Source organism: Eupeodes corollae, chromosome 1 (genome assembly GCF_945859685.1).
Source record: "Eupeodes corollae chromosome 1, idEupCoro1.1, whole genome shotgun sequence".
NCBI classification, from domain to species: Eukaryota; Metazoa; Arthropoda; class Insecta; order Diptera; family Syrphidae; genus Eupeodes; species Eupeodes corollae.
Window position 1 is genome coordinate 91,166,174 of NC_079147.1, and position 13,323 is coordinate 91,179,496.

Consider the following 13,323-nt stretch of genomic DNA (forward strand, 5'->3'; position numbering starts at 1 on the left):
ATTTATATATACTTAGTTTTCAGACCTAATGCCGCATTCATAATAGGTTGAAGAATCGTCACCTGGATTAATTATATTTGAATACAAAATTGTGTCCTACATCAGGTAGTGAAAAAAGTATTCTTACTCAGCTCTTATGGCTTTTTCACACACTTTTCGTCAATCTTTAGGCGGGCTTTTTGAAAATACTTCCTCTGCTAATTTTTGAACATCTAATACCTTGAATGTTGTATTTCGTGAGCCTACTCTTGAGATCTGGATAATTGGGTGGTAAACGCAGAACCTCATTTCCCATGGGTTGTGTGTAGCTCGGTGCCGTTTTATTACCTCATACTATTCTAGTTTCAACATTTGAATGGTATGCGGAATATTTTTTTCGGTTAGCCATTGTATCATCTCGGATTTATTTCAAGCAGAAGTAATTTGTTTTTCTTATAATTTATTGATGTACGAGGTGTTGTCCATTAATATAACTGAAGGTTCCTTCAAGTTGTTCAAACTTGTTCCTGAAGTTCATGTCGTCGTGATAGTCTCCAATTTTTGTTTCAGATTTGAATAAAAGTAATGAGGTTTTTCACGAAACCTTTCTCACCACCTAAATGCGCCATTATTAGTTTCTGTCCATTTGAAATTGTGGTCTTCAACCATCAGGACAAGCCCGTGGTCTTGTATGCTATGAATATAGCTTTTGTTTGAATACATTTATTTTAATTCCCGAATTTTTCTCAGATACTTCACTCTTATGAGTTCAATATCAATTCTTTCGCAGAAAACTTTCCATTTGATTTTTTAAATATAAACTCAATGCCCCATAACCTTTCTGTTGCAAAATTAAAAATCATAGAACATAGAAATAAACAATAATCTCTTTTTTGTCAATTAATCCTAAGGCGCAGCTCGAAGGTAGTTTTTTATGTCTAACCCAATTACATTTTGCTTTAGACTTATTTTTTTTATTACAAGATGCACTGCACTTTGTCCCAATGATAAAAACAAAAATTATTAATTTTATCTTTTCGAAGTAAAGTTTACACCTAAACATGTTGTTTTTTTCTCTTACCGGAGATGAAATAGTTTTTCAGACATCGAGCTTTGAAAGGAAAATAAACCATGATCATGTCTTATTCAAAGAAAGCTCACTGTTTGTGTTTTAACCATTAGTGCTTCAGTCATTATGGCTGAATCACAAACACGATTCATCTTCGTCTGCGTTACTTTTGGCCTGCTTCAGTTTGCTTTGAATGACATTTGCATTGTGACATTTCTAAAATGACACTTCTGTCATTAGCAGTTGTTATTTTTTCTCAAAAGTTTGTTTTAGATTGTCGTGCAGTAAGAAATATTAATTTGGAGAACGAACAAATTAAAATCATCGTGGAAGTAGCTTACACAGCCTATCGTTGGTATGTTCAGCTCAGGGAGCAAGAAGAAGAGCAGACTGAGAGACGTTGGTGGGTCCGGGAGCTCAATTTGCGGAGATGAGGAAGGATTCTATGCTCTGAACTTTAACCAAATTAAGGATAAAGACCCAGAGCACTTCTTTAAAACAACAAAGATGTCTCCTAACGCATTTCAAATACTTCGCGCTCTTATTGGACCACATTTGCAGAAGACTAGTGTTATGTTTTGTCGAGTCAAGATCTCAAAAAGAAAAACACTGCACGTCTTGTTGAAAGGAGGTTTATTCAAAGAGTGAGTAGCTTAATATACTCCACATAATTAGTGGCTGGTTGATACATACAGTATGTGTATACAAGTATGGACTACAATATATAACATTACTTCCCCTTTTAAAAAAATGTTAAGTTTATACTTTTTTTCAATTTTTTTTTTCAGTTCTAATAATAATTCAAAATTTAATATTTGCTGAACTTTGAAAATGAAAAGTGTTACAATTTTTAGTTGTACATAATTATAGTAAATAGAATACATGTATAAATTCAATTCAATAATATGTTAACTTATTTGGCGGACGTCGAATTCTTTCCGATCTACGAAGCACGGGTTCTGGTTTTTGCTCGTTTTTTGCAGTGGTTGAGTGTGGGGCATCAATTACTGAATCTGCAATGCTTGTGGCAGGTTTAATTGGTTCTTCTTCAGGTAATGTGACAGGATAACGTGTCGTATTCTTTGAGGTTGTGGTTGATGGAAATGTAGATGTCGATGTCGATGACGATGCAGTTAGTTGATTTTCCAAACATGGGCGCATTTGGTGTTGATGAGCAATCCTTACGTTGTTTTCATGTTTTACAAGATACCTATTGCCGCTGATGCATTGAAGTACTGTAGCTTTGTCCCAAGTTTTCAAAATTCGCAACCATATCTTCTCTCCCACCGCATAAATAAATTTCTTGTCCGTTGTTCTGTTTAAATTCTTAGCTGCAGGGTTACTGTTTTGACCAAATGTTGGCTGAATTTGACGCAAAACGGTCCGTGGTGAATTTTTGAACATGTAGTTTGCTGGACACATTCCGGTTGAAGGGGATGGTGAATTTCTGTAGGAAAATAAAAATTCAGAAACATTAGATTCTATTTCATATTGTGAATATTGCTTTCCCTCGATAAATTTCTTTTTAAAAAACTTTTTTACTACTTGAACGAATCTCTCGGCTAATCCGTTAGCTTGAGGAAAATATGGGGGACTTTTCATAACATCAACTCCCTTGCTTTTTAAAAAACGAATAAAACGATCTGACGTAAATGGAGGACCATTATCGGAAACTAATTGTTCAGGTAATCCAAAAGTTGAAAACAACTGCCTAAGTTTTAGAATCACCGCATCTGCTGTAGTAGAAGTCATATAAAAAACATCTATCCATTTAGACGTGGCATCAACAGATAATAAAAACGTTTTTCCGCTGAATGAAAAAAAGTCTATGTGAAGACGTATCCATGGTTTCTCTAGTTTTGGCCAACCCAAAAACGACTTCTCCAGGGTATTGTCTCCTCTAATTTGTTGACAAGGAACGCATCCTGCGCATATTTTCTCTATATCCTGATCGATTTTGGGCCACCAGCAAATTGATCTGGCAAGAAGTTTCATCTTAACAATTCCAGGGTGCTCTTGATGTAACAGCTGTAGAACATCTAAACGAAGAGACGTGGGAACAAGTACTCGTATTCCGTATAAAATACATCCTTGTTCGATTGACAACGAATATCTTCGAGTAAAAAAAGGTTTTAAAACATCATCCTGAATATGGTCCGGCCAACCGTTTTGAACTAGTTCAATGACTTTGCATAATACGGCATCTTTTCTCGTATGATGGGCGATGTCTTCATATGAAATGGGAACATATTCATCTTCCTTGAACACGTTAATAAGATGCTCTGTCATTTCGTGCGTTCGGCTCTTTTTCAATGGCAGACGTGACATAGCATCCGGACCTGACATTTCTCGACCCTTTTTATACTTTATCTCATAGTCAAAAGCTGATAATAAAAGAGCCCATCGCTGAAGACGACTGGCTGCAGTGACTGTAACTCCTTTTCTTACATCAAAAATGACTTTCAAGGGCTGATGGTCCGTGAATAGGGTAAATTTTTTTCTAACTAAATACTTGTAAAATTTACGTACACCAAAAATGATGGCAAGTGCCTCTTTTTCTACTTGAGAGTAGTTTTTCTCCGCTGAGTTTAATGTTGCCGAAGCAAAAACAACAGGACACTCTTTGTTTTCTTTCATCTGACTAAGGACGGCTCCTACACCTTCCTTACTGGCATCGCAAGATAGTATTAAGGGTTGTGAAGAGTCGTAATGCTGTAAAAGCGTTTCTTTACTTAAGGCTTCTTTACTTTTAGTGAACGCATCTTGACAAGAAGAGTCCCAGACAAAAGTTGTTCCACTACAAGTAAGCTTATAAAGTGGAGCTAACAAGGACGACTGCATTGGGACGAACTTCCTGTAATAATTGAGCAGTCCTAGATATGACTTGACTTGAGTTACATTCTTAGGAATAGGTGCTTTTTGTATCGCTTCTATCTTACCCGGACTTGGCTTTATACCAGAACTTGTAATGACATGTCCTAGGTAATCTACCTCGGTTTTGAAAAATTGACATTTTTCTATATTGACTTTAACATTATATTTTTTGAAAGCTGCTAAAACACGCTCTAGATTTTCCGCACAATCTTCAAAAGACTTTCCTTTCACAAAAACATCATCTATGTAACATAAGGCATTAGTACCACGCAGGATTTCATCCATAGTCTTTTGGAAAATACATGGTGCGCTCTTCAGTCCATATGTAAGCCTATTGTAGCGCATCAATCCTAGATGAGTGTTAACTGTAAAAAATTCTTGCGACTCAGGTGCTATTTTTAACTGCTGAAAGGCTCCAGTTAGATCGAGAACACAGAACACGGAACCTCCTTCCAGTGATGCTAGCATATCATCAACGTTTGGAATAGGGTAGTGCTCCATATCAGTCACTTTGTTAAGGGAAACCTTAAAATCTGCACAAAGTCTTATGTCACCGTTCTTTTTGACCACGACTACAAGTGGACTAGCCCATTTGCTAAATTTAACTGGACTAAGAATACCATTCTTTTGAAGACGAAGAAGTTCACGTTCAACCTTATCTCGAAGAGAATATGGAACTGGATATGCCTTGCAAAATATTGGCAATGCATTTTCCTTCAGAGCTACTGACGCTGTGTAACCTATTATTGTAGTGGGCTCCATAGAAAATACGGACGAGAAAGTATTTCGTAAATTGTCTACGAATTTATCAACTGACGAATCTTGAATTCGATCTACTTGTGAGGTAAACTGACTAAAAAAATCTCTCCAATTTGAAAAAAACTCATCTAACCATTTTCTTCCAATTAGTGTGATAAACGACCTTTGACTATCGACTATGACTAAATCCAAAACCTTTGAATGTTCTCCCCATAATACTCTGACTGACTTCATTCCAAGTATTTTCAGGTTTTCTCCCGTTACCGAACTCAGTTTTCCTTTAAAATTAATTAATTTTGCTTTAGGAAAATTCTTATTGAAAACTTGACTTGACATGACCGTAGCACAGGCTCCTGTGTCCACCTCCACCTCTATAGGACGATCATCTAAGTAAGTAATTCTTAAGTAAGTAATTCATTTATTGATTTTATAAAGTAATAACATGATTATTACAAAAATGAATTTATAAGCTATGGCATTGCCGTCAGCTCAGTTGGCAATAATATTTTAACAATTTAATTTTTTTTTTTTTTTTTTTTTTTGGTTTAAGAAGTTTACATTACAATTTTGTTTTAATCAAATTCAGTTATCAATAACATTCTATAATTATATGCACTTTTTAAGAATAAATAAAGATTTTTCCAGTTCGGGCCATTTAGCAAATTAACTGTTTCTTGCACCGTTAAATATTTAGCTCCTAAATATTGTTGTCTTTGTACTGCATAAATTGGGCACACTCCAATAAAGTGAAAGCAGTCCTCTTTTGATTTGAGGTTACACAATGTGCAAAACCGATCAAAACTTCCATTATATGGTGCACCGTTTAGCCCAAGGACCTCGCATCTAGTTTTAAATATTAAAGAGATTTGTTGGTAACTATGCGAATCACAAAAATAGTTATCAGCTTCTAGATTATAGTTGAGTTTTGAGTACAAGAATCTGCTATCCGACTGCTGGGCTTCCGCTACAAGCAACGCTCTCTGATTATCTTCAAACTTTTGTATTGTACGATACAACCGATCTTTTATTGTTATTCTATCGCCGGGAATTATGTTGGTATTTTCTCCATAGACTTCGCCAAGATTTCGCCATTTCTCCATCCACCAATCTTTATTTCGGATTTCATACTGTAGCATTTTCCATACGAGTCGTGATTCGGGGAAGTCGAGTACTTTTAGGATATAGTCTGCTTGTGTTTTAAGAGTACTAGTAAAAATTTTGGGTAAACCTGTTTCTAAGTAAATAGCATAATTTGGAGTTTTTATTGGTAGGTTGAACAATTTTTTGATGAAACTTCTTTGCAGCTTTTCCATTTCTTCAAATTCATCAGTTCCCCATACTTCTGCAGCGTAACACAATGTCGATTTAACGACTGAATCAAAGATTTTGTACTTTGTTGACAGACTAACGTGTTCATTGAACAAAACATTTTTCCAAGTAGAGTTTATAAGTTTCTGGCAAGTTTTAGTTTTTTCTTCAAAATGTGTTTTGAAATCAAGTGTTGTATTAAGCTTTACTCCCAAATAAGTATATTCTCTCACAACATCAAGACGGTTAGTTCCCAAGAACCACCAGGTAGTTCAGTCACAACATCGTTTATAAAAAGTGCAAATAACAATGCACTAAGTGGGCATCCCTGCTTCACACCACTATCTGTTTCAAACCAATCCGATATATTGTTTCCATCCCAAACAGCAGCATTAGTTCCACAATACATTTCTTTGATGATCTGAATGAATTTGGTAGAAAGTCCGATTTGCGATAACTTGTACAAAAGCGCGTTTCTATGAATGAGATCGAAAGCCGCCTTAAAATCTACAAAAAGTGCGTACACCTTTTTGTTTCTCGCTTGAAAACCTTTCACTATTGCAGTTAGACTAAAAATGTGGTCGATAGTCGAGTAGTTTTTTCTGAATCCTGCCTGTAGTTCGGTCATGGTGTTGTTTTCATCAATCCATTTTTCAAGTCTAGCGACTAGAATTCCACAAAAGAGTTTGCCAATGGTGTTCATAAACGATATGCCACGGTAGTTTTCGGCTTTATCTAAAGCGCCTTTTTTGTGTATGGGGAAGATTACAGAGTTTTTAAAAGATTTTGGTACAATAGAGTTCGAAAAAATGTTGTCATACAATTTTTTGAGGTGCAACAGAAATACTGGCGTAGCATTTTTAAAAAATTCGTACGGGATACCATCTTCTCCCGGTGCCTTTCCATTTTTTGATTTTTTTAAGACATTTTCAATTTCCACCAAAGAGATTTCACAATCCAGAATATCATCGACGATAAGAGGTTCGGCAGTTAAAAAGGTTATGTTTCTTTGATCACGAAGTAGAGTTTGAAAGTACAGTGATAGGTGTGCTGCAGAAACGCCTGTACCTATTTTAAATTTAGAACCATTTATCTCTTTTGTTGCTTTTCAGAATTCTTTTGAGTTTTTAATATTTGCAAGTTGAATAGCTTTTTTGTTTTCCCAGTTGATTTTCTTCACACGACACATATTTTTATAAGAGGTGTTGGCTTCAGCATACCATTTCTTTAAAATTTCGGAATCTGTTTCTCTCCATGCGTGTAATAGAGCAAAGGATTTCTTACGGAACTTCGAGCATTCGGAGTCAAACCACTTTTGCTTGTAAAATTTTTCTCCAGTTGTCATTTTAATTGAAGAAGAACTCCTAATGCATGATATTACTTGCGAAGAGTATTCTTCTACCGACTCTGTGTTCAACACCGTATTTGAAAAAAAGTTGTCTATAGCTTCATGGTATATATTTATTTTTTGTATTTTCCAGTTCATTCTTGGGAGCAAATTAAGAGTTTTTTCGTTTCTTATAGCATTATTAGTCCATTCAATAACTATAGGTAAATGATCGGAATAAGTTTTTGTTTGAACTTCAAACTTGGTTATAAGATCTACCCAGTCGTTATTTACTGCACAATAGTCTATCACAGATTTGCCTTGACCTCCAATGAAAGTATAATGACCTTCTCGATCCCCTTCGGTACAACCATTTAGAATACATAAATCATAGTTTTGAAGAATATCAAGAAGTTTTGTTCCATTTTGATTGTAGACGGTATCTTTGGATGTGCGGTTGTTATAAATGTTGGTAAGGTTTGTTTCTTGTAAGACAGTAGTTGCCGTCTGCATGTTTCCTATCCTTGCGTTTAAATCTCCAATTACCATTACGTTTTTACTCGATAAGTGAAATAGTACATTATTTAATTCTTCAGCATCTTCGATCCAGTTATTGCAGTTGATATAAAAAGGTACTATAAACATATTATTCTGTAGTAAATGTTTAACGACAGTATATCCGCATATGTCCACAAAGTCGTATGTTTTTAAGAGTGAAGTTCTGATCCCAAAAAGATTTCCGCCGCTTGCCCGGCCTTTCTTAGCTGTACGTGTTGCTGCTACCCAATGTAATTTATATTGACTAAAGTAGTTTGTAAATTTAATAATATTTTCCTGTGTTATATGTGTCTCGAATAAAAAAAAGATTTGAAAACTTTGTACATATTTAAAAAAATCTACATATAATAATTTATTATTTAAACCTGATATATTATAAGATAAAATATTTTGTAAACTAATAATACTTGAGCTGACGGTTTTTTCATATCAATGTTGAATACTACTATTTCTACTACTTTCTGCTCCGTTCGAAGAAGTTGCCATCACTGATGTTATTTTGCTATTTGCTTGTTGGCTGTTTGACATCAATGTCAGTTTGACAGCTTCGAAATTCAGTTCTCCAAACATTTTTATTAGCACCTGTTCTCCATCATTATTGTTGTGAATTAATTTATTGTTATTTGTTAAATAAAATATATCCTTTCCAATAACTAAAGCATTGTTTTTTAATAAAATTGGTGCATTGGGTTGTTTAGATTTAATAACCTTTCTATAACTTAACAGAATCCGTCGTTTGTGCTGTAGTTGTTTGGTTAGGTCGCGCTGGATATAGCAACTTGTGCCTTTCAACTTTGTTGCATTTTTAAGCATTCTCGTTGCCAAGAAACTTGAGCCAGTGGGTAGTTTCAATTTAGTGATGGATTGATTTTCGCTTAATTTAATAGCTGGTGGCATTTCGTGTTTATCCTGTGTACCAAGCAAAAGGTCAACTATGCCATCAACTGTTTTTTGTACGTCAATGTCGTTTTTAGGGATGGTTAGAATAACATTACTTGCCTTTAGTTCCCGGTTTTGTAATTCTAGTTCCATTTCTAAATTATTGCAACGGGCTTCAATATGTTGGACTTTTGTTGTTAACTCTCCATTTTGTTTTTTTAATGCGGTTATCTCAGATGACAAGGTTTGGAGGTCATCCTTTGTGGCAAGGTTAACGAGCTTTGTTGTAATCTTCGAATCGATTGAACCATCAATGATTGATTTTATTTTAATTAAATCTGAATCAGAAATTGGCATTTTTGTTGAGGATCTAAATATTTTTGCGGCTGGTTTTGAATTTTCTTCTGAGCTAGATAGGTTCGAGTCTTTAGGTGGCGTTTGACAGCTCTTTCTTTTTTTATCGCTCATAGGACTTTACAAAATTTTACAGCACTCAAATATTTGGGTTTTTTCTTAAATAATTAAGATTTACCTGGTGTAAATGTATTTATCAATAAAATTGGATTGAAAAAATAAATTTTTTGTTTTTATTTTTCAAAAAAAGAAATAAATTTGTATTTGATTTTAAATAGAGCAAAAATAATCACAACCGTTTACTTGCACAGCGTTGCCAACTTATAGTTGGTCACCAACAATGGACTAATTTTGCTTACAGTAAGATTCTCAAGAATCTCTTGACAAACAATAGTTTTCTCAGATAAAATTGGAACGTCCTTACCAATTTGACTTACGACTGTGTTTACATAATTGAGTGCATCATCCGTATACTCATCTGATGACTCCGAGTCTCCGACTTTCCTTATTGGCTTTGAAGTTTTTTCCTTTAAACACCCTTTTCTGCATACTTTCGATGTATGTCCTTTTTGATTCCATGCGAAACACTTCCAGTGCTGTGCAGGACAGGTTGATGGATTATGTTGACGGCCACACCTATAACATGTGGATGAAAAGACTTGGTTTTTTCAAAATTTGTATGCGAATTATACTTAGCTTGAGATTGTGGCTTTTTAGACGATTTAACAGCTGCAACAGCATCATCGTGGTGCATTGCCTTCGTTCCGATCAAGGCAACTTCCATGCTGATAGCTTTAGTACACGCCGTTTCAAATGAGATGTTTTCTTCCGAAAGCAATCTTTTTTGTATATTTTCGTTATATAATCCGCAAATTAACCGATCACGAAGGGCTGCCGACAAAAAATCGCCAAACTCACATGGTCGAGCTAACTGTTTTAATTGATTTACGTATTCGCTGATTGTTTCCGATGTTTTTTGATCTCTCTTATTAAACTTAAATCTTTCTAAAATAACTGTACGCTTCGGATTAAAATAATTTTGCAACAAAGACTTGCATGCATCGTATGATTTTTCTATAGGAGAACTAGGCATGCATAAATTTTTTAAGACACTATACGTTTCGCCACCAATTAATGTAACGAGCAATGGCAATTTTTTTTCCACCGCAATGGCATTGACTACGAATAATTGCTCCAATCTTTCACAGTAAGTATTAAAATCGTTCTTTGATTGATCAAACGGTTCGATATTTCCAATCAATGACATAATTACTGTATGAAATTACCGCAAACCGAAAGCGACTGACTTAAGATCGAATAAATCAACTGACTTGTAAAAAGACCTTCGACTTCTTTTTTTTTTTACGAAAGACTAAAATGACTGTATCAAACTCTTAATTTTGGGTTTTTTTCCGCTCGTCGCCAAAATGTTATGTTTTGTCGAGTCAAGATCTCAAAAAGAAAAACACTGCACGTCTTGTTGAAAGGAGGTTTATTCAAAGAGTGAGTAGCTTAATATACTCCACATAATTAGTGGCTGGTTGATACATACAGTATGTGTATACAAGTATGGACTACAATATATAACAACTAGTTGGAGAAAACCTATTGAACCAAGTGCGCGACTTTTCTTAACTCTGTTGCAAGTAGTTGTGCAAATAAAAATGTTTATTTCTTTGCTTACAACATTTTTCTCCAAAGTATTTGTCACACGAAGTTCCAAAGCAAGTCCTCGCGTGGATGTTTCGTATGGGATATTCAGATATTCAACAGCTGCGAACATAATTTTCTTCGTTGACATCTGCCTATATTTTGGCGTATTAAATCGCACTACTTCGTTCAGCCGTTTCATGCGCTTAGCCATGTTCAGCATAAACTCCTCATCCACATCGCGCGCAGGAGGAGCTGCCGAGCTCAACTGGGCTGACACGGTCCCATTCAATCCTCCAGAAAGGATTTCAAATCATCTTCGCCCTCTCGCTTTGAGGATCTCGCTCTCTTTGGAGTAATTATCTCGTTGCCGTCGTCATTTCCACAATTAAAATCTGTTTGGCTACGGCGAATCTTCAGAGAAAAGCAAATATTTTCTTTGTTTACATTTTTTTACAGCTGTTATACTGTCAGACAAAGCAAATATTCAGAAAATTGAACTAGAATTTTCGCTTGGGTTCACATTAGGTAACATTACGTTCTTTTCCTAACGGTTGTCAAACGAAACGTGATGTCGAAGCTCCATTTTGATAGCATGCATTGAATTCATATGGCTGATCTCGTTAACGTCAGGTGAAGCCGGAGCTGAATTGTGTTTGTGATTCAGCCATTACAGCTTCAGAGCTGAAGCAGCAGCTTCATTGGCGCCAATTAAAGAGTAAATCAGAGAAATTGAGAGAGAAATGCGCAGTAGGCCAACTGAATTGGTTCAAGCTATACTTTAACTGTTATTCTAATGTGAGGATCGATTTTTTGGTATGAAAATAGACATTTTGAGTTTGTCAGATATTTTGTTTAGATACTAAACAACATTTTTAAACGTCATCTATAATTTTAAAAAGAAGCTGGGATGCGACCCACACTGATAACTTCCCATCCCGGCTGTCGATTTGTCTTGCTTAAAAGTTTGTCTTTATGTGCTCGTATCAATTTTTACCAAATTTGCGTACTATTTTTTGTAGATTTTATTTTTTATGAAAAAAACGGACTGTTGGATTTTTATATAAAAATAACTGAATATCGAAAACAATATTTTCTGTGAAATAAAATAAGTTTGAAGCCAATATTTCATTTTTTTGAAAAGATATTTAGTCGAAAATCAAGTCTTACCAACTTTTGTTAATTTTTTTTTAGGTTTTAAATTTTTTTGTATAAGAACTGTCAATTTGATTTTTTTCAAAATTTTACAGAATGTTAACAACAATATTTGTTGAAAGGTAAAAGCAGCTTAAAGCCAATATCTTCAATTTTTGAAAAGATATTTGAGTCGAAAATCAATTTTTACCAACTTTTATACATTTTTTTTTTAGGTTTTTATTTTTTGTAAAAAAACTGTCAGTTCGATTTTTTTCACAATTTTACTGAATGTTCACAACAATATTTTTTGAAAGATAAAAGTAAACTAAGGCCAATATCACAAAGATTTGAAAAGATACTTGAGTCGAAAATCAATTTTTACCAACTTTTATTATTTTTTTTTTACTTTTCTATTTTTTGTAAAAAAATTGTTAAATCGATTTTTCTAAACATTTTTCAGAATATTGAAAACAATATTTCTTATAAGATAAAATAAGTTTGAAGCCTAAGTTTCAAGTTTTTGAAAAGGTATTTGAATCGAGATTCAGTTTTTACCAACTTTAAGTAATATTTTTTATTTCTTATAAAAAAAAACTGTCAATTCGATTTTTTTCAAAATTTTATCAAATGTCAAAAACATTATTCTTCGTTGCACAAATTTGATTTTGATATAAAATCAAATTTTAGTCGTAAAATTTTGGAGGTGACAAATTTTGTTTCAGTTTTTTTTTGATTTATAAAAAAAATCCTTAATTGGATTTTTTCAAAAAAATATACTTCTTTGATATCACAATACAATATATTATATTAAATTTAATTCAATTCTCTTGCGTTTTTGGTTCGTAAGATATTTAGGGTTAACCAAAATGTTCACCTTTTTTGAAACTGCTATTGTAAAAAAACACCCACGCAATTTTCTTGATATCAGTTTCTTCTTCTTTCAGCCTTATTTTCTGTATACCAAATTTATTTGAAATCGATATCTCTTCTGGTTCTTGAGCTATGGACGACGAAAATAAAACATCGTGAACGTACGGCCGTACGGACAGACATCTTTCTAAAAATCTTTTATTTTGACTCTAGGGATCTTGAAACTTCGAGAAATGTCAAAATTTTCAATTTGACAAATCGGACCCAGTACAATAACTTCCTATGAGAAGTTTATAAATATGGGTAGTGGATTACATTTTGAACGCGAAGTGGTATAAAAACTAAGACAAACTGGAAAGCCGATGGTTGAAATTGCTTTTTGGTAAAAATAAGTAAGGAGAAACCATTTCTTTCTTTAAGAAAACTCAAAAATAAACAAAATTGGATTAGAACAATAAGAAACCTACTAATAAAAACAAATCTTTCTAGTATAAGTCCACGAAAAGTGTCGTTTTTGAGCAAGAAAAACATGCCTTTGCAAACAAACGAATCTTTCTAA

General features: G+C 34.1%; 1 protein-coding gene across 1 annotated transcript in view; it reads right to left on the reverse strand.

Annotated features, from left to right (window-relative positions):
- Positions 1-9,406: 9,406 nt before the first annotated feature.
- LOC129941473 (uncharacterized) overlaps positions 9,407-13,323 on the reverse strand; it is a 52,139-nt gene continuing 48,222 nt past the window's right edge. Inside the window, exons 3-4 of the mRNA XM_056050113.1 lie at positions 9,800-10,038; positions 9,407-9,743 (exon numbers count right to left, since the gene is read on the reverse strand). Of these exons, the coding sequence (XP_055906088.1) occupies positions 9,407-9,743; positions 9,800-10,038 (576 nt within the window). The remainder of the gene's footprint in view (positions 9,744-9,799; positions 10,039-13,323) is intronic.